Source organism: Oncorhynchus mykiss, chromosome 30, assembly GCF_013265735.2.
Source record: "Oncorhynchus mykiss isolate Arlee chromosome 30, USDA_OmykA_1.1, whole genome shotgun sequence".
Taxonomy (NCBI): Eukaryota; Metazoa; Chordata; class Actinopteri; order Salmoniformes; family Salmonidae; genus Oncorhynchus; species Oncorhynchus mykiss.
The window spans coordinates 15,316,470-15,337,414 of record NC_050570.1 but is presented as its reverse complement, the minus strand read 5'-3'; the positions used below and the strand labels follow the sequence as shown (position 1 = coordinate 15,337,414).

The 20,945-nt window shown below is 47.2% G+C and overlaps 2 protein-coding genes across 7 annotated transcripts in view; both read left to right on the top strand.

Moving 5' to 3' along the window:
* Window positions 1-14,437, top strand: part of LOC110521406 (DENN domain-containing protein 2A) — a 53,629-nt gene extending 39,192 nt beyond the window's left edge. Inside the window, exons 11-20 of the mRNA XM_036968715.1 lie at window positions 3,059-3,128; window positions 3,514-3,591; window positions 8,358-8,498; window positions 8,793-8,941; window positions 10,170-10,347; window positions 10,560-10,601; window positions 10,755-10,851; window positions 11,033-11,302; window positions 12,706-12,792; window positions 13,011-14,437. Coding sequence (XP_036824610.1) covers window positions 3,059-3,128; window positions 3,514-3,591; window positions 8,358-8,498; window positions 8,793-8,941; window positions 10,170-10,347; window positions 10,560-10,601; window positions 10,755-10,851; window positions 11,033-11,302; window positions 12,706-12,792; window positions 13,011-13,042 — 1,144 coding nt within the window. The 3' untranslated portion in view covers window positions 13,043-14,437. The remainder of the gene's footprint in view (window positions 1-3,058; window positions 3,129-3,513; window positions 3,592-8,357; window positions 8,499-8,792; window positions 8,942-10,169; window positions 10,348-10,559; window positions 10,602-10,754; window positions 10,852-11,032; window positions 11,303-12,705; window positions 12,793-13,010) is intronic.
* Window positions 14,438-14,573: 136 nt separating this feature from the next.
* LOC110521407 (transcriptional enhancer factor TEF-3) overlaps window positions 14,574-20,945 on the top strand; it is a 45,599-nt gene continuing 39,227 nt past the window's right edge. For all 6 annotated transcript variants that reach the window (XM_036968724.1, XM_036968718.1, XM_036968722.1 and 3 more), the window contains exon 1: window positions 14,574-15,033. The gene's annotated coding sequence lies outside the window, so the exon portion shown is untranslated. The remainder of the gene's footprint in view (window positions 15,034-20,945) is intronic.

The window sequence follows — 20,945 nt, the reverse complement described above, 5'->3', positions numbered from 1 at the left end:
AGATTTAACGCTGATACCGGACCAGGTATCCCCGTCATTCGCTTGAAGAAGAGACGCCAATACAGGGGACGCAGGTCCGGGTGCCTTGTGAGAATTCATCTGCGAGTGGGTAACCCGCCTCTACCATCCGTCTTATTGGCCAACGTGCAATCATTGGAGAATAAATTGGATGAGCTCCGTTCAAGACTATCCTACCAACAGGACATTAAATACTTTAATATATTATGTTTCACCGAGTTGTGGCTGACGACGACGTAGATAATATACAGTTGGCTGGGTTTTCCGTGCATCGGCAAGACAGAACTGCCTCTGGTAAGACAAGGGGTGGCGGTCTGTGTCTATTTTTCAATAACAGCTGGGGCACGAAATCTAATATTAAGGAAGTCTCAAGGTTTTGCTCGCGTGAGGTAGAGTATATCATGATGAGCTGTAGACCACACATAGATGCATACAAAGCTCTCCATCCCCCTCTATTTGGCAAATCTGACCATAATTCTATCCTCCTGATTCTTGCTTTGAACCCAACTACACCGCCTCAGACACTCGTCGGATGTGGCAGGGCCTGCATACTATTACGAACTACTAAGGGAAGCACAGCCGCGAGCTGCCCTGTGACACGAGCCTACCAGACGAGCTAAATTACTTCTATGCGCTCTTCGAGGCAAGCAACACTGAAGCATGTATGAGGGCACCAGCTGTTCTGGACAACTGTGGGATCACGCTCTCCGTAGCCGATCTGAGTAAGACCTTTAAACAGGTCAACATTCACAAGGCTGCAGGGCCAGATGGATTACCAGGACGTGTACTCCGAGCATGCGCTGATCAACTGGCAAGTGTCTTCACTGACATTTTCAACCTGTCCCTGACCGTGTGTGTAATACCAACACGTTTCAAAGAGACCACCATAGTCCCTGTGTCCAAGAACACCAACGTAATCTGCCTAAATGGAGACCAATCCGTAGCACTCACATCTGTAGCCATGAAGAGCTATGAAAGGCTTGTCATGGCTCACATTAACACCATCATCCCAGAAACCTTAGACCCACCCCAACTGATTGTCAGATGATGTAATCTCTATTCCACTCCACACTTCCCTTTCCCACCTGGACAAAAGGAGTACCTACGTGAGAATACTGTTCATTGACTACAGCTCAGCGTTCAACACCATAGTGCCCTCAAAGCTCATCACTAAGCTCAGGACCCTGAGACTAAACACCTCCCACTGCAACTGGATCCTGTGCTTCCTGACTGGTCACCCCCAGGTGGTAAGGGTAGGCAACAACATATCTGCCACGGTGATCCTCAACACAGGGGCCTCTCAGGGGTGCGCGCTTAGTCCCCTCATGTACTTCCTTTTCACCCATGACTGTGTGGTCAAGCACAACTCCAACACCATCATTAAAGTTTGCCGACGACACAACGATGGTAGGCCTGATCATCGACAACGATGAGACATTATTTTATTTATTTTTTTACCCCCTTTTTCTCCCCAATTTCGTGGTATCCAATTGTTAGTAGTTACTGTCTTGTCTCATCACTACAACTCCCGTATGGGCTCGGGAGAGACGAAGGTCGAGAGCCATGCTTCCTCCGAAACACAACCCAACCGCACTGCTTCTTAACACAGCGCGCATCCAACCCGGAAGCCAGCCGCACCAATGTGTCGGTGGAAACACCGTACACCTAGCGACCTGTTCAGCGTGCACTGCGCCCGGCCCGCCACAGGAGTCGCTAGTGCACGATTAGACAAGGATATCCCTACCGGCCAAACCCTCCCTAACCCGGACGACGCTAGGCCAATTGTGCCTCGCCCCATGGACCTCCCGGTCACAGCTGGCTGCGACAGAGCCTGTGCTCGAAACATCTGAGTCTCTGGTGGTACAGCTAGCACTGCGATGCAGTGCCTTAGACCACCCGATGAGACATTCTATAGGGAGGAAGTCAGAGACCTGGCAGTGTGATGCCAGGAAAACAACCTCTCCCTCAACATGATCAAGACAAAGGGAAAGGAGGGTCGAGCATGCCCCCATTCTCATCAACGGGTCTGTAGGGGAGCAGGTTGAGAGATTCAAGTTCCTTGGTGTCCACATCACCAACAAACTGTTCTGGTTCAAACACACCAATACAGTCGTGAAGAGGGCACGACAAAGCCTGTTCCTCCTCCAGAGACTGAAAAGATTTAGAATGGGTCCTCAGAAACTGCACCATTGAGAGCATAGTGACTGGTTGCATCATTGCCTTTTATGGCAACTGATCGGCCTTTGACTGCAAGGCGCTACAGAGGGTAGTGCGTACGGCCCAGTACATCACTGGGGCCAAGCTTCCTGCCATCCAGGACCTCTATACCAGGCGGTGTCAGGCCAAAAACTCCAGCCACCCTGGTCATAGACTGTTCTCTCTGCTACCGCACGCAAGCGGTACCGCCAAGTCTAGGTCCAAGTCTAGCTCTCTTAACAGCTTCTACCCCCAAGCCATAAGACTGCTGAACAGCTTATCAAATGTCTACCCAGACTATTTGCATTAAACCCCTCCTTTTTTTACACTGCTGCTACTCTCTGTTTATCTATGCATAGTCACTTTACCCCGATCTACATGTACATATTAACTCAAGTACCTTGACTAACCTGTACCCCCGCACATTGACCCAGTACATTATTTCTACACCTGTTTTATCTACACCTGTTATAGGTGACAAATACAATTTGATTTGGTTTGATTTTAACAGGGTGGTTGGATTTTTCCTCAAAGCAAGGTCAATGAGCTGGCTATGCAGCCAACTGTTTTAGATATTCAAAAACTCAACGTCTAGTTGATGAATAAGGTCACCTTAAAAGAGGTGTGCTGTAACTGACTCAACACACACAGTCAGTGACCTAAATCAGAAAAAGCAAGGAGTACATTTTTCAAAGTTGGCTGGTTGAGGTTGTTTTTTGAAATACAACCCTGACAGTGGTTTGAGTGCTCTATTCTCAACACACAACTCACTCCATTTCTTAGCAGTTTTATCGTTCCAATATATGATTAGTTTCCAACCTGTGTGAATTATGTTATTTTCCAGTGAAACGTTCTCCTTCGTCCTGACCGGTGAGGACGGGAGCAGACGGTTTGGATACTGTCGTCGTTTACTGGTAGGCAACTAAAAATGGCTACTTTTTGAATTTCCACCTTATCCACTTCCATGTGTAGGCCTGTCACCTACCTGAGTGATGATAGTGATTGGAAACACAGTGTTACTCTATTTATCTAAATCAGTTCTTGACATTTTCTACTGCTTGAGCTCCTGTTCCTCTTTTAGAATATTTGCTCAAAAGTATTGTGGAGCTCCTTCACCTAAATAGAAATACTACCGGTACCCAAAATGAGTACCATCACCTACAGTATTTCAGTCCAGGTAAAGCACTGATATAAGTTCAAGACTGAGAGCCTTATTTACACAGGTCTAATCCAAGTATTGTCTGGGTACTCATGTCTTCTGATGTGCTGTTTGTTCTGACCCTGTCTAACTATCCACAGCCCACTGGGAAAAGCCGGAGGCTGCCAGAGGTCTACTGCATCGTCAGTCGGCTGGGCTGTTTCGACCTCTTCTCCAAGGTACAGTATACTATGTGAACACAGCAAATTGGCCAATTTTACATAGTGTTGATTTTCCAATGTAACATTTATAGTGTTTATTCAAGAGTTAAATGAACTATGTGATGTTAAATTAACATTCATTGGTTTAACATTCATTGGTGTTAATAAACAGAGTTGAACCAAAACCAAAACCAGGTCCATCATTATCATATTTCCCAGCATGCTCTATTGCAGGTAGCTTCTTCTTTTTTTAAAGAAGATTTTCTATGTTTTTGCATGTACATTGGACTTATTTGCCCCCGTAACTGAAATGTTGTTCCAGTTTAGATGCTTTAGGTAGTCTTTTATCTTAGTCTTCCCAACCCTGGCAGTCATTCTGAATGCAGGTTGAGTTCAGAAAGAAGTTCTGGCTGGATACCAATAGCAATTACACTTTACTTTACAAGCCAGCAATAAGGCCACTGTATTAGGGTATAACTAGGCCTTATGAAATACGTATTGTATTGTCTTAAATAATTATATTTTAATTATAACATATTTGCTTAGGATCTCACTTGGTGAAGGCCACAGGACTGAAAATGAATGAATGCAACAATCATGTCTCTGCCACTAATAAACACAGTCAGTCATGGGTGGTAACTCAATTCACTCGAAAGGCAGACTGGGAAATGTGCAAATAAGGCTTTACACTAAGCAGTGTGTTCATTTAGCACTGAAAAGTGTGGACCTGTATAGACCCTGGAACAGTGTTACATTTAACACAGCATTGATTTAACACTGGAGAATTTGCTGTGTATAGATCTATACACCTAGGTCAAAGAGAGACAGTTTTTCCTGGTCAGGTCACATGGTCAGGCCAAACTCCTGGAAAGATCTCAATTGCATACTCATCGCATCCTCTCTCTGTGCCTCCTTCTCAAAACCCATTGAAGGAGAGGGCCACCATTGTTCCTGTTCCCAAGAAAGCTAAGGTAACTGAGCTACAGTGCCTTGCGAAAGTATTCGGCCCCCTTGAACTTTGCGACCTTTTGCCACATTTCAGGCTTCAAACATAAAGATATAAAACTGTGTTTTTTTGTGAAGAATCAACAACAAGTGGGACACAATCATGAAGTGGAACGACATTTATTGGATATTTCAAACTTTTTTAACAAATCAAAAACTGAAAAATTGGGCGTGCAAAATTATTCAGCCCCCTTAAGTTAATACTTTGTAGCGCCACCGTTTGCTGGGATTACAGCTGTAAGTCGCTTGGGGTATGTCTCTATCAGTTTTGCACAACGAGAGACTGACATTTTTTCCCATTCCTCCTTGCAAAACAGCTCGAGCTCAGTGAGGTTGGATGGAGAGCATTTGTGAACAGCAGTTTTCAGTTCTTTCCACAGATTCTCGATTGGATTCAGGTCTGGACTTTGACTTGGCCATTCTAACACCTGGATATGTTTATTTTTGAACCATTCCATTGTAGATTTTGCTTTATGTTTTGGATCATTGTCTTGTTGGAAGACAAATCTCCGTCCCAGTCTCAGGTCTTTTGCAGACTCCATCAGGTTTTCTTCCAGAATGGTCCTGTATTTGGCTCCATCCATCTTCCCATCAATTTTAACCATCTTCCCTCTCCCTGCTGAAGAAAAGCAGGCCCAAACCATGATGCTGCCACCACCATGTTTGACAGTGGGGATGGTGTGTTCAGGCTGATGAGCTGTGTTGCTTTTACGCCAAACATAACGTTTTGCATTGTTGCCAAAAAGTTCAATTTTGGTTTCATCTGACCAGAGCACCTTCTTCCACATGTTTGGTGTGTCTCCCAGGTGGCTTGTGGCAAACTTTAAACAACACTTTTTATGGATATCTTTAAGAAAAGGCTTTCTTCTTGCCACTCTTCCATAAAGGCCAGATTTGTGCAATATACGACTGATTGTTGTCCTATGGACAGAGTCTCCCACCTCAGCTGTAGATCTCTGCAGTTCATCCAGAGTGATCATGGGCCTCTTGGCTGCATCTCTGATCAGTCTTCTCCTTGTATGAGCTGAAAGTTTAGAGGGACGGCAGGTCTTGGTAGATTTGCAGTCGTCTGATACTCCTTCCATTTCAATATTATCGCTTGCACAGTGCTCCTTGGGATGTTTAAAGCTTGGGAAATCTTTTTGTATCCAAATCCGGCTTTAAACTTCTTCACAACAGTATCTCGGACCTGCCTGATGTGTTCCTTGTTCTTCATTATGCTCTCTGCGCTTTTTACGGACCTCTGAGACTATCACAGTGCAGGTGCATTTATACGGAGACTTGATTACACACAGGTGGATTGTATTTATCATCATTAGTCATTTAGGTCAACATTGGATCATTCAGAGATCCTCACTGAACTTCTGGAGAGAGTTTGCTGCACTGAAAGTAAAGGGGCTGAATAATTTTGCACGCCCAATTTTTCAGTTTTTGATTTGTTAAAAAAGTTTGAAATATCCAATAAATGTCGTTCCACTTCATGATTGTGTCCCACTTGTTGTTGATTCTTCACAAAAAAACACAGTTTTATATCTTTATGTTTGAAGCCTGAAATGTGGCAAAAGGTCGCAAAGTTCAAGGGGGCCGAATACTTTCGCAAGGCACTGTAAACGACTACCGCCCCGTAGCACTCACATCCGTCATCATGAAGTGCTTTGAGAGACTAGTCAAGGACCATATCACCTCCACCCTACCTGACACCCTAGACCCACTCCATTTTGCTTACCGCCCAAATAGGTCCACAGACGATGCAATCTCAACCACACTGCACACTGCCCTAACCCATCTGGACAAGATGAATACCTATGTGAGAATGCTGTTCATCGACTACAGCTCGGCATTCAACACCATAGTACCCTCCAAGCTCGTCATCAAGCTCGAGACCCTGGGTCTCGACCCCGCCCTGTGCAACTGGGTACTGGACTTCCTGACGGGCCGCCCCCAGGTGGTGAGGGTAGGCAACAACATCTCCTCCCCGCTGATCCTCAACACTGGGGCCCCACAAGGGTGCGTTCTGAGCCCTCTCCTGTACTCCCTGTTCACCCACGACTGCGTGGCCACGCACGCCTCCAACTCAATCATCAAGTTTGCGGACGACACAACAGTGGTAGGCTTGATTACCAACAACGACGAGACGGCCTACAGGGAGGAGGTGAGGGCCCTCGGAGTGTGGTGTCAGGAGAATAACCTCACACTCAACGTCAACAAAACTAAGGAGATGATTGTGGACTTCAGGAAACCGCAGAGGGAACACCCCCCTATCCACATCGATGGAACAGTAGTGGAGAGGGTAGCAAGTTTTAAGTTCCTCGGCATACATATCACAGACAAACTGAATTGGTCCACTCACACAGACAGCATCGTGAAGAAGGCGCAGCAGCGCCTCTTCAACCTCAGGAGGCTGAAGAAATTCGGCTTGTCACCAAAAGCACTCACAAACTTCTACAGATGCACAATCGAGAGCATCCTGGCGGGCTGTATCACCGCCTGGTATGACAACTGCACCGCCCTCAACCGTAAGGCTCTCCAGAGGGTAGTGAGGTCTGCACAACGCATCACCGGGGGCAAACTACCTGCCCTCCAGGACACCTACACCACCCGATGTCACAGGAAGGCCATAAAGATCATCAAGGACATCAACCACCCGAGCCACTGCCTGTTCACCCCGCTATCATCCAGAAGGCGAGGTCAGTACAGGTGCATCAAAGCTGGGACCGAGAGACTGAAAAACAGCTTCTATCTCAAGGCCATCAGACTGTTAAACAGCCACCACTAACACTGAGTGGCTGCTGCCAACACACTGACACTGACTCAACTCCAGCCACTTTAATAATGGGAATTGATGGGAAATGATGTAAATATATCACTAGCCACTTTAAACAATGCTACCTTATATAATGTTACTTACCCTACATTATTCATCTCATATGCATACGTATATACTGTACTCTATATCATCGACTGTATCCTTATGTAATACATGTATCACTAGCCACTTTAAACTATGCCACTTTGTTTACATACTCATCTCATTTGTACATACTGTACTCGATACCATCTACTGTATCTTGCCTATGCTGCTCTGTACCATCACTCATTCATATATCCTTATGTACATATTCTTTATCCCCTTACACTGTGTACAAGACAGTAGTTTTGGAATTGTTAGTTAGATTACTTGTTATTACTGCATTGTCGGAACTAGAAGCACAAGCATTTCGCTACACTCGCATTAACATCTGCTAACCATGTGTATGTGACAAATAAAATTTGATTTGATTTGATTTGATTTGACCTCTGGCTTTCTCCTCCAATGGGTTTTGAGAAAGAAGTGAGGAGACAGGACGCGAGGAGTATGCAATTGAGATTCTCCCCCAGCCTTCAGTATAGCCACCCACAGCCTCCCACAGGGAGAGGGACTGGAGCCAACATAAAGGACCCCACAGGGAGGGACCACCCTATGCATCCACAGAGCCCCACCCTCCCTCTCCCTGGTTGCCACTTTCCCACCACGGCTTGTTGGGCTGCTGCCCTGGCCCCAGTACACAGAGACACATATGAACCCCAGCTGAAGTAGTTACCGCAGTGGAATAGTGGGTTAGGCTCCCCTGTAATGAGCTACTGATTCATCTGTGTGAACGTGCATGTGCAAACATCTGTGGATGTAGGGGAGCGTGTGAGTGTATAGTGTATACAGTATGTATTCAGAATGCTTAGTTTACTTTGTAATGTACTCTATTCCATATTGAATGATGTATATGTTGTGTCTGACTCCACAGATCCTGGATGAGGTGGAGAAGAGGAGGGCCATCTCTCCAGCCCTTGTGCAGCCCTTCATGAGGGGCATCATGGAGGCTCCATTCCCAGCCCCGGGAAGAACCATCACTGTCAAGAACTTCCTGCCTGGCTCAGGCACTGAGGTGAGGGGGAATAGCTGTGCACAGCAGGGTTGGGGGGCTAGAGCACAGACCTCAACTGGCCATGTCACTTTACTGTATTCAAAACATAATTGACTTGAGGTCTTATTTATCTAGGTAGTATGTCACTTTGTCTATGTATGTGTATTTGGTGCTTAACCCTGTGTGTGTTTCTGAATCCTGTCTAGATGTGTATAGGGTATTTATATAGATCTCTCTCTTGTTCTCCATCCCTCTCTCCCTCCTTTTCCCCTCTCCCTCTTTCTGTCTCTCTCTCTTTCCTTCTGTCTCTTGCAGGTGATAGAGCTGTGTCGTCCGTCTGACTCTCGTCTGGAGCATGTAGATTTTGAGTGTCTGTTCTCCTCTCTGTCGCTGCGTCTGCTCCTCAGAGTCTTTGCCTCTCTGCTTCTGGAGCGCAGGGTCCTCTTCACCGCTGACAAACTCAGGTGGGACACTGTCCAAAAAGACCCCCCCCCTCTCCTAGACCCTTACAATAGCCCCTATATAAGGAGGAGATATTACCGTATACAGTAGCTTACACCTATCCAGTTCATTCAAATGTTTAAAAGACTGAAACTTCTGGGGGCTATTGGGACAGGGACAGGAACCAGGGGCTTGGGGGTTTATGCCAGGGCTATTGATCAGTCAACCTTCTCTAGCTACTCCTCTACTGACTTGGGACCTGTGAGGTGGGATCAGGTGAGAGGCAGCGGACAGTGAAAAGGATATGACAGACACACACAAGACCGACGGACGGTCAGACACACGAGACAGATGACTCCTGGACGAGAGAAAGAGAGACAAAGTGTGTTAAGGAAGGAATGCTGTTGTGTTATACAGTCGTCTAGGGAACAATAATTTCTCTCTGGAAATATGTCATGGAAGCCAGAGACAGGGTTAGTGTAGGAGGTTAAGCTGTAAGACTGGTGTTTGTGCAACCAATTGACACACTAGCATCCACTAATCACCTGCTATTGATGGGCGCCGCGAGATAAACCCTTGAATTGCTACGCTGGTCTTTCTTGACATGCTAAATACTGTAGGCTTTCTTGGATATACAGTACATTGCTCTGTGTAGTGTGCTACTTCATTGCTTTTTAAAAGCCCACCTGAAATGCCTGTGAATCCACAATAGATTGTGTGTCGTTCCACTGTGACATTTTTCTACTGTTGCATTGAAACGAGTGGAAACCTGGCCTCGCAATCACTGATTGTTTTTGAATGAATTAAATGAAAACAGACACACATATTGGAGGCATTAAGTTAACAGTGTGGTGTTAGTTCATTCGCTCCCGCAGTATATATTTTATAGTGTTAAATCCCACTCCCTTAAAAAAAAAAACTTTACAATACCTCATACATTAAAGCCAAGCTTAAAAATGCAATGTTCAGTTTTATGTTCCAAAATAAGTATTAGGTAATCACATTTGAATCTGCTAACACCATCTTGTGGTAGAAACGGGAACTACATTGAAGACATGCTGTTCTCTCTCTCTTTCCAAATATACATCTCCCATCTCTCTCTCAATTCAACAACTGCTATATACGCATGAATGGGTGGTTGCCACTGTTGCCAAAGCAATATATATGAGTATTACAAATGAGCAATGTGCTTGATCAACAATAGTCATCTCTCTGCCTCGCTCTCCTGCTCTCTCTCTCCCCTCTCTGCAGTACTCTGTCTCAGTGCTGCCATGCGGTGGTTGCTCTACTTTACCCTTTCACCTGGCAACACACCTACATCCCCGTGCTGCCCCCTGCCATGCTGGACATAGTGTGTACCCCCACACCCTTCATTGTGGGTCTGCTATCCAGCTCCCTGCCCAGTCTCAAAGAGCTGCCCATAGAGGAGGTGAGACCAGACTCCCGAGCCCAGCTGACTGTGTGTGTGTGTGTGTGTGTGTGTGTGTGTGTGTGTGTGTGTGTGTGTGTGTGTGTGTGTGTGTGTGTGTGTGTGTACCCCTGACCTCAACTCTTTCCTCCATTAAACAATGGTCTCTACTGAGGCTGAGGCTGCCAAACTGACAGGAAATGACATCACCCTGCCCTTTGCTCTCTCCTTAGGTCCTGGTGGTCGACCTCGGCAACAGCCGCTTCCTCAGACAGGTATAAACCTCTAACAACAGTACCTATAGCAACAGACCAACAACATACTGTATATCTCTTAAACAGTTGTCCACAGCTATATATGTAGCAACGCCTCTATGCTCATGGGACACGGTCATCCTTTTATCTCACACCTCGGTCTTTCCTATCCAGCTGGATGACGAGGACTCCATTCTGCCTCATAAACTGCAGGCTGCTCTGGAACATGTTCTGGACAAGAGGAAGGAACTGGCCAGTGAGATGCCCACCGGTGAGTCAGTGCTACTATATTAACACGTCTCGCAGAAGGGTCTTGTTGTGACCGATACAGCCTTGATGAAGGTCTATGTGACAACCAATATTTTTATTACGCAAGCATATGACCTCCGTGTTGAAAGGCTCTCTTACTCTCTCTCTCCTCTCTCGCTCTCTCCCCTTCCCTCCCTCCCCAGACTCAAGCTCCCTCAGTACCGTGGTGTCGGAGGCCTTTGTATGTTTCTTCGTAGAAATGGTGGGCCACTACCCTCTCTTCATGGGCGGGGGGGATCGAGAGGATGAGTCTGGAGCCCCCTCCTCCCCCACGCCGTCCTACTTTCAGCGCGAGGCCTTTCGCAAGGCTGTCACCTCAAAGAGTCTGAAAAGGTTCCTGGAGGTCTTCATGGAGACCCAGATGTTCGCTGGGTTCGTCGCAGAGAGAGAGCAGCGCAGGCAGGGTCTAAGAGGTACGGAGAGAGGGGGTACAGCCAGGCAGGGTCTAAGAGGTACGGAGAGAGAGGGTACAGCCAGGCAGGGTCTAAGAGGTACGGAGAGAGAGGGGGTACAGCCAGGCAGGGTCTAAGAGGTACGGAGAGAGGGGGTACAGCCAGGCAGGGTCCAAGAGGTACGGAGAGAGAGGGGGTACAGCCAGGCAGGGTCTAAGAGGTACGGAGAGAGGGGTACAGCCAGGCAGGGTCTAAGAGGTACGGAGAGAGGGGGGGTACAGCCAGGCAGGGTCTAAGAGGTACGGAGGGGGGGGTACAGCCAGGCAGGGTCTAAGAGGTACGGAGAGAGGGGTACAGCCAGGCAGGGTCTAAGAGGTACGGAGAGAGGGGTACAGCCAGGCAGGGTCTAAGAGGTACGGAGGGGGGGGGGGGGGGGGGTACAGCAAGGCAGGGTCTAAGAGGTACGGAGAGAGGGGGTACAGCCAGGCAGGGTCTAAGAGGTACGGAGGGGGGGGGTACAGCCAGGCAGGGTCTAAGAGGTACGGAGAGAGGGGGGGTACAGCCAGGCAGGGTCTAAGAGGTACGGAGAGAGGGGGTACAGCCAGGCAGGGTCTAAGAGGTACGGAGAGAGGGGTACAGCCAGGCAGGGTCTAAGAGGTACGGAGAGAGGGGGTACAGCCAGGCAGGGTCTAAGAGGTACGGAGAGAGGGGGGGTACAGCCAGGCAGGGTCTAAGAGGTACGGAGAGAGGGGGTACAGCCAGGCAGGGTCTAAGAGGTACGGAGAGAGGGGTACAGCCAGGCAGGGTCTAAGAGGTACGGAGAGGGGGGGGGGTACAGCCAGGCAGGGTCTAAGAGGTACGGAGAGAGGGGGTACAGCCAGGCAGGGTCTAAGAGGTACGGAGAGAGGGGGTACAGCCAGGCAGGGTCTAAGAAGTACGGGGGGGGGGGGGGGGGGGGTACAGCCAGGCAGGGTCTAAGAGGTACGGAGAGAGGGGGGGTACAGCCAGGCAGGGTCTAAGAGGTACGGAGAGAGGGGGTACAGCCAGGCAGGGTCTAAGAGGTACGGAGAGAGGGGGGGTACAGCCAGGCAGGGTCTAAGAGGTACGGAGGGGGGGGGGGGGTACAGCCAGGCAGGGTCTAAGAGGTACGGAGAGAGGGGTACAGCCAGGCAGGGTCTAAGAGGTATGGAGAGAGGGGTACAGCCAGGCAGGGTCTAAGAGGTACGGAGAGAGGGGGTACAGCCAGGCAGTGTCTAAGAGGTACGGAGAGAGGGGGAACAGTACCAGGTTATGGGCACCGCCATAAGATAAGTCTGCTTTTGGAATCTGTAAGTCTGTCTGAAATGCATAATTATACGACAATTTTGCACAATTGTCTAACAGTTGTATGTGTTCTCATTATTCTACTGTTGTTGTGTGTCCAGGTCTGTTTGAGGTGAGGTCACAAGACTACCTGGACTCTCTCCCAGGGAGCGAGCAACGTGGGGTCAACAAGTTCCTCAAGGGTCTAGGTGAGGCCCAAATCCTCCCATGCACCCTATCCACTCTAGTACCTACATAGATCATATGCCAAGTCACTCTGGATAATAGTTTCTGATTCAATTGTCATTGTAAATTGTGATACATTAGTGAAACTACATTCCTCCTCAATGTATGAAAAGGTTGCCAGAACTTGCCTCTCACACCAACGTTTTTTTGATCCGGTTCTGTTGCCTGTTTTCATTTTCAGGAAATAAGATGAAATTCTTGTCCAAGAAATGATGCCTCGGGAAGGAACTCCATGAGAGAGAGAGCATGTTCAAGAGAGGTAGAGGAACAAACCACTTCGCCTAAAGAAGTCTAAGGACCTGAACTCCCTGTGGAATGCATGGAGTAGGGGATTCTGTGTGTCCACAAGCTTATGGACACATACTGGGCAAGGACTGAACACTCCCTGGTTTAGGAATCGGACCAAAAAACATTAATATTGTCCTAGCCTGAAGACACAGACCCATTAAGGAACATCTTTCTCCATTGAGGTTACTGAGTGTCTTTCCGTTGCCTCTATTGTGGAGAGCTTACTTTTGTGAAGAGGTCAGTCTTTATAGTGTACATTGATGTACTGTATAGCACAGCCCATTTCCCTTCCTAGAGTTGGTATATAGAGGGTCCTCCCTCTATGTCACTCAGGAATGACTGACTCCACCCTTGATCCCGAAAGGCACCAATGAGAACCTGAGGATGTTGCTGGGTGGCTTAAGAATAATTCAATTTTGTACAGTAGCTTTTAAACATTCCACATATTTCTTTTGTCTTTAAAAAAAATAGTACAACTTCTTTGTTAACAGGAGGCTTATACGTTAATTTATACTGTATAGTTTCTAGAATAACTTTCTCTTCCTTTTTTTCTCCTTCAAATGAAAGCAAAAAAAATCTCCTGTAGTTTGTGATGGACTTTATGTAGTCTGATCAGACGATCGATTGTAGAGCACTCTAGGTTACTATTGAGGAAATGTACCACTGTGATAGGAGAGTGAACTATGGAGTGGACTGGGTGTACACCAAAAAGAGGAAAAAGAGAAGGGAATGATCCGAAAATCATTCCTGGATGAAGGCAAAAATGAATCGAGTGGGTGAAGTGTGAAATCAGATCTCATGAAAAGAGACATGTTTAAGATGGACTTGATGTTGTAGAAAAATATGTTCAGTATGTACGACCAATCAATATATGTCAATCTAAAACACCACTAGTTTCACCATAAACTTGTATTATTTTTAATTAAGAAATACCCTAAGTTTATTCGATTGTGTTTGATCTTGCAGAGGATGTTATAGACAAACAGCTATCACAATGTTATAAACTACTTATTCAAATATGTTATGTGTTTTATAGGTCACATAATTGTTTTCATTTTAACAGACATGCAAAAGGTTACTGACTTGATTTCAGATGGAACTGTACAATGCACAACTGAAACCTTACCTGTTAGGTAATTACCTATATTATCCACTGGAGGGCGCTCTATTATCTATTTAATTCAAACCTGACAGGCTCCAGTTGTTCCGAGTCCAGTTAACCGTCAGTGCTCAAGGTATTATCCTTTCTGTAAAGATGAATTGCACAATCGATTTTCCACGTTTGCTATAAATAAATAACTAATGATATCGAACGAAAAATCATTATTCTAAACTAAACGAAATATATCAACATATTTTGCCAAAGGCATTGTTTTTAAGTACACAACCTATTTATAGGTAAAGTCCTAGTAATTTGTACTATTTATCCCATTTATTATTCGAATAGTGTCATATAAAAAAAAGCCAATAGGGGTATTTTAATATTTATTTAGGGTTATTTCACAACTTTAGATAATTATAAGAGGGCTGATAAGGTTTCGCAATAGCTTTGTCCCTTTGTGTGTTTGTCCCTCTCCTTACAGCGGCAATGATAATCCACACGTTTTTCTTGATGGATTTCCTTTTCCCTTCCGAGGCTGGCTTTCTTTTGCTTTTCGGAGCCCTGTCCCTCCCCTCTGATCCCCCTCCCTCATTACATGTTGACCGGTCAGTCCTGCCTCCTTCTTTCCCCTCGTCTTTTTCTCTGCCTTCCAGGCTTCATGTCATACCACAGCTAATTCCTGAAATTCCAGCCCTCCATTGCGCTTCCAAGGGGGTACAAATACTGATATTTCTTCACAGAAACCTGCCCCAAAAAATTCCACTTCCCTGCCTGACCCACCCACCGGTGTTGTCTGTTGCTTGACCTTCAACAGGTAAGTTTCCAAAATATTCTATCTGTCTATTTGTTTTGTAAGTGAACATACATCAGTGTTCTTTTAAAAGCAGTACATTGAGGGTGACCAAACTTTCTGTTTCAGCGTTACTGGTCAGTTGTATTCTATGTACAGTTGTCTGCCGGTTACGTTGTTTCTAATACGCTTTCATTCACTGTACAAGGAAAACATTCTTTACATTTCTGACATTTTTTTCTCTCGAATTCCCACATTTTTATCCCTGCACTACTTCCTGCGTTTCGGCCGGAACTTTTTAAAGGAAACTAATAACGTCATAGGCACGCAGTTAAACATTAGCGCTTGTCTGGGTGAGGCGACTAATATGTTTACGAAATAGCTATTTCAATTGCATAATTTTTGAGAATGTCACATGTCAGAATGTTTCCGAAGTAATAGCCACATGTGTGTGTATTGTTTTGGAGTTTTTTTGTGTCATAAAATAAAATACCAGCCTATTAATAATAACAACTATTACTATGAATGACTGATACTAATAATAACTACAGTTATTACTAGTCATATAATACATGAGATATATTATACTCAATAAATATACTTAGAGATGAATGTGCATTGTAATTATGGTTATTATGATTAGCCTATTATTATTGGTATTTGTTTTAATATTCATTATTTTTATTTGTTATAAGCCTCTGACATTAGTTCCCATGATCATCATACATGTTAATATATTGTGTGAAAAGTCCACATACCATACATTTAGAGAATGCCTGTTACATAAACAAAATGTGGTTTACTGTGTATTGTATCTGTGTCCAAGCTAAATGTATTTACTGTATATCAGGCTAACACTTTTCTATAGATTTCAAGCATCATTTTATTTTTGCTTGGTTCACGATGTAAGGTACTTAGTATGTTGTTTTTGAGTCACCAATCCAACCACTGCTACCTGGCATATGTGTGTTTGTGTGCATTGTGTGTGGGCAGTGAGAAGACACACACGCGCACACACACACACACACGGTTTGGTAGTGGAGTGAGTGGATAAACTTTGTAGACTTGCTGGTCATGGTGGTGCTGACATGGTGTGTGAGAGAGTATTTTTGGTCCGAGTGCAGGGTTAGAGTGGTGTGTGTGATAGTCTGTCCTCCCACGGGACAAGGGAAAGGGTGTGTATTCCACAGGAGCAACACGTGGATTGGGCCAGAGGCATGGAGAGGTAGCGGCAAGAAGAGGTAGGGGGCATGGAGAGGTAGCGGCAAGAAGAGGTAGGGGGCATGGAGAGGTAGGGGGCATGGACAGGTAGGGGGCATGGACAGGTAGGGGGCATGGACAGGTAGGGGGCATGGACAGGTAGGGGAAAGAAGAGGTAGGGGGCATGGAGAGGTAGGGGAAAGAAGAGGTAGGGGGCAAGAAGAGGTAGGGGGCATGGAGAGGTAGGGGGCATGGAGAGGTAGGGGAAAGAAGAGCTAGGGGGCATGGAGAGGTAGGTGGCATGGAGAGGTAGGGGGCATGGAGAGGTAGGGGGCATGGAGAGGTAGGGGCAAGAAGAGGTAGGGGCAAGAAGAGGTAGGGGGCAAGAAGAGGTAGGGGGCAAGAAGAGGTAGGGGGCAAGAAGAGGTAGGGGGCAAGAAGAGGTAGGGGGCATGGACAGGTAGGGGAAAGAAGAGGTAGGGGGCAAGAAGAGGTAGGGGGCATGGACAGGTAGGGGAAAGAAGAGGTAGGGGGCAAGAAGAGGTAGGGGGCAAGAAGAGGTAGGGGGCAAGAAGAGGTAGGGGGCATGGAGAGGTAGGGGCAAGAAGAGGTAGGGGGCATGGAGAGGTAGGGGGCATGGACAGGTAGGGGGCATGGACAGGTAGGGGCAAGAAGAGGTAGGGGGCAAGAAGAGGTAGGGGGCAAGAAGAGGTAGGGGGCATGGAGAGGTAGGGGCAAGAAGAGGTAGGGGGCATGGAGAGGTAGGGGCAAAAAGAGGTAGGGGGCATGGACAGGTAGGGACAAGAAGAGGTAGGGGGCAAGAAGAGGTAAGGGGCATGGAGAGGTAGGGGGCATGGACAGGTAGGGGGCATGGACAGGTAGGGGCAAGAAGAGGTAGGGTGCAAGAAGAGGTAGGGGGCATGGAGAGGTAGGGGCAAGAAGAGGTAGGGGGCATGGACAGGTAGGGACAAGAAGAGGTAGGGGGCAAGAAGAGGTAAGGGGCATGGACAGGTAGGGGGCATGGACAGGTAGGGTGCAAGAAGAGGTACGGGGCATGGACAGGTAGGGGGCATGGACAAGTAGGGGGCAGGAAGAGGTAGGGGGCAAGAAGAGGTAGGGGGCAAGAAGAGGTACGGGGCATGGACAGGTAGGGGGCATGGACAAGTAGGGGGCAGGAAGAGGTAGGGGGCAAGAAGAGGTAGGGGGCAGGAAGGGGTAGGGGGCAGGAAGAGGTAGGGGGCAGGAAGAGGTAGGGGGCATGGACAGGTAGGGGGCATGGACAAGTAGGGGGCAGGAAGAGGTAGGGGGCAAGAAGAGGTAGGGGGCAGGAAGAGGTAGGGGGCAGGAAGAGGTAGGGGGCATGGACAGGTAGGGGGCAGGAAGAGGTAGGGGGCATGGACAGTTAGGGGGCAGGAAGATGTAGGGGGCAGGAAGAGGTAGGGGGCAGGAAGAGGTAGGGGCAGGAAGAGGTACGGGGCAGGAAGAAGTAGGGGGCAGGAAGAGGTAGGGGGCAGGAAGAGGTAGGGGCAGGAAGAAGTAGGGGGCAGGAAGAGGTAGGGGGCATGGACAGGTAGGGGGCATGGACAAAGCACACACCCTTTAGTGTGATGTTGATTTTATTTACCCTTCCTCACTTCTTTGTTTTTCTGTCTTGGGGTCTCTGGGTTCACTCTGTCCTTGTCTGTTTTTACCTTACAGTTTTTACCATACAGTAGCCTACTAATGACTAGGTTAGGAGTGAAAGGTATTGCTAACTTGCTTTTTGTGCCATGTTATCAATTTATCAAAACTCATTTTGTGTGTGTGTCTGCCCTGAGACTGGCCCTGTGCTGAGGAGACTGTTCAGTGTGCTCATCCCACATAGCGAGCATTCCTCCTCCACTCGCACGAGAGAGCAGAATAATGTCCTAGATATGAGTCCCTAAGGACAAACAAATCCCCTGGCCTCCAAGCCCCACCAACTCTACCAACCATCCTCCTCTCTAGGCTGTACATACTGTATGTCCAACAGGTCATCGGGCTGTAGTAGTGTAAGTTCATATTAGCCAGAAGTGAACATCTCTCTTTAGGGATTATCTTGGACTGATCTCATGCAGACCAGTCTCCCTCTTGACCCTGTACCCTATGTGATTATTATGAGGTACAGTATGACTGGAATATAGTGTAGGATTTTCATTATGGGTTGGGTTTTGGGTTAGTGGAGGTACATGGAGGGTTGAGGTGTTACATATAATAAGGCTGGGCAATGTCTTTGATTCTGATCAAATCAACGTTTATTTGTCACGTGCGCCGAATACAACAGGTGTAGTAGACCTTACAGTGAAATGCTTACTTATAGGCTCTAACCAATAGTGCAAAAAATGTATTAGGTGAACAATAGGTAAGTAAAGAAATAAAAACAACAGTAAAAAGACAAGCTATATACAGTAGCGAGGCTATAAAAGTAGCGAGGCTACATACACACACTGGTTAGTCAGGCTGATTGAGGTAGTATGTACATGTAGATATGGTTAAAGTGACTATGCATATATGATGAACAGAGAGTATCAGTAGCGTAAAAGAGGGGTTGGCGGGTGGTGGGACACAATGCAGATAGCCCGGGTAGCCATTTGACTACCTGTTCAGGAGTCTTATGGCTTGGGGGTAAAAATTGTTGAGAAGCCTTTTTGTCCTAGACTTGGCACTCCGGTAGCGCTTGCCATGCGGTAGCAGAGAGAACAGTCTATGACTGGGGTGGCTGGGATCTTTGACAATTGATAGGGCCTTCCTCTGACACCGCCTGGTTTAGAGGTCCTGGGTGGCAGGCAGCTTAGCCCCAGTGATGTACTGGGCCGTACGCACTGCCCTCTGTAGTGCCTTGCAGTCGGAGGCCGAGCAATTGCCGTACCAGGCAGTGATGCAACCATGCTCTCGATGTTGCAGCTGTAGAACCTTTTGAGGATCTCAGGACCCATGCCAAATATTTTTAGTTTCCTGAGGGGGAATAGACTTTGTTGTGCCCTCTTCACGACTGTCTTGGTGTGTTAGAACCATTTTAGTTTGTAGTTTATGTGGACACCAAGGAACTTGAAGCTCTCAACCTGCTCCACTGCAGCCCCGTCAATGAGAATGGGGGCGTGCTCGGTCCTCTTTTTTCTGTAGTCCACAATCATCTCCTTAGTCTTGGTTACGTCGAGGGAAGGTTTTATTCTGGCACCACCCGGCCAGGTCTCTGACCTCCTCCCTATAGGCTGTCTCGTCGTTGTTGGTGATCAGGCCTACCACTGTTGTGTCGTCTGCAAACTTAATGGTGTTGGAGTTGTGCCTGGCCATGCAGTCGTGGGTGAACAGGGAGTACAGGAGGGGACTGAGCACGCAACCCTGGGGAGCTCCAGTGTTGAGGATCAGTGTGGCAGATGTGTTGCTACCTACCCTCACCACCTGAGGGCGGCCCATCAGGAAGTCCAGGATCCAGTTGCAGAAGGAAGTGTTTAGTCCCAGGATCCTTAGCTTAGTGATGAGCTTTGAGGGCACTATGGTGTCAATGAATAGCATTCTCACAATAGGTGTTACTTTTGTCCAGGTGGGAAAGGGCAGTGTGGAGTGCAATAGAGATTGCATCATCTGTGGATCTGTTTGGGCGGTACGCAAATTGGAGTGGGTCTAGGGTCTCTGGGATAATGGTGTTGATGTGAGCCCTTTACCAACCTTTCAAAGCACTTCATGGCTATTTACGTGAGTGCTACAAGTCTGTAGTAATTTAGGCAGGTTGCCTTTGTGTTCTTGGGCACAAGGGCATATGGTGGTCTGCTTGAAACATGTTGGTATTACAGACTGAATCAGGGACATGTTGAAAATGTCAGTGAAAGACACCTGCCAGTTGGTCAGCACATGCCCAGAGCACACTTCCTGGTAATCCGTCTGGCCCCGCAGCCTTGTGTATGTTGACCTGTTTAAAGGTCTTACTCACGCCAGCTATGGAGAGCGTGGTCACACAGTCGTCCGGAACAGCTGATGCACTCACGCATGCCTCAGTGTTGCTTGCCTCGAAGCGAGCATAGAAGTGATTTAGCTCGCCTGGTAGGCTCGTGTCACTGGGTAGCTTGCGGCTGTGCTTCCCTTTGTAGTCTGTAATAGTTTGCAAGCCCTGCCACATAAGACAAGTGTCGGAGCCGGTGTAGTATGATTCAGTCTTAGCCCTGTATTGACGCTTTGCCTGTTTGATGGTTCGTCACAGGTCATAGCATGATTTATTGTAAGCTTCCGGGTTAGAGTCCCACACCTTGAAAGCGGCAGCTCTACCCTTTAGCTCAGTGTGAATGTTGCCTGTAATCCATGGCTTTTGGTTGGGGTATGTACGTACTGCTTTAATTTTTGCTTGTAAGCAGGAATCTGAACGATGGAGTTGTGGTCGGATTTACCAAATGGAGGGCGAGAGAGAGCTTTGTACGAGTCTCTGTGTGTGGAGTTCAGATGATCTAGAATTATTTTCCCTCTGGTGTGTTTGTGTGTGTTTGTGCGCACATGAGTCTGTACGTGTGTGTGTGGGGGGGGGGCGGGGTTCAGAGAGCAAAGTTGATCTGCTCCTTACAGGGCAGCACAGTGGGACACCGTGTCAGAGACCATGTGCTCTCAGCAGAAAACATGCCATACAAATACGTTCCTTTCTCTCCCGATGCTTTTCCACTCCCAGCCTGATTCCTGATCATCATATGAGAGAATGTTTTCATTTAGGATAACGGCCACAGCGTTATGTG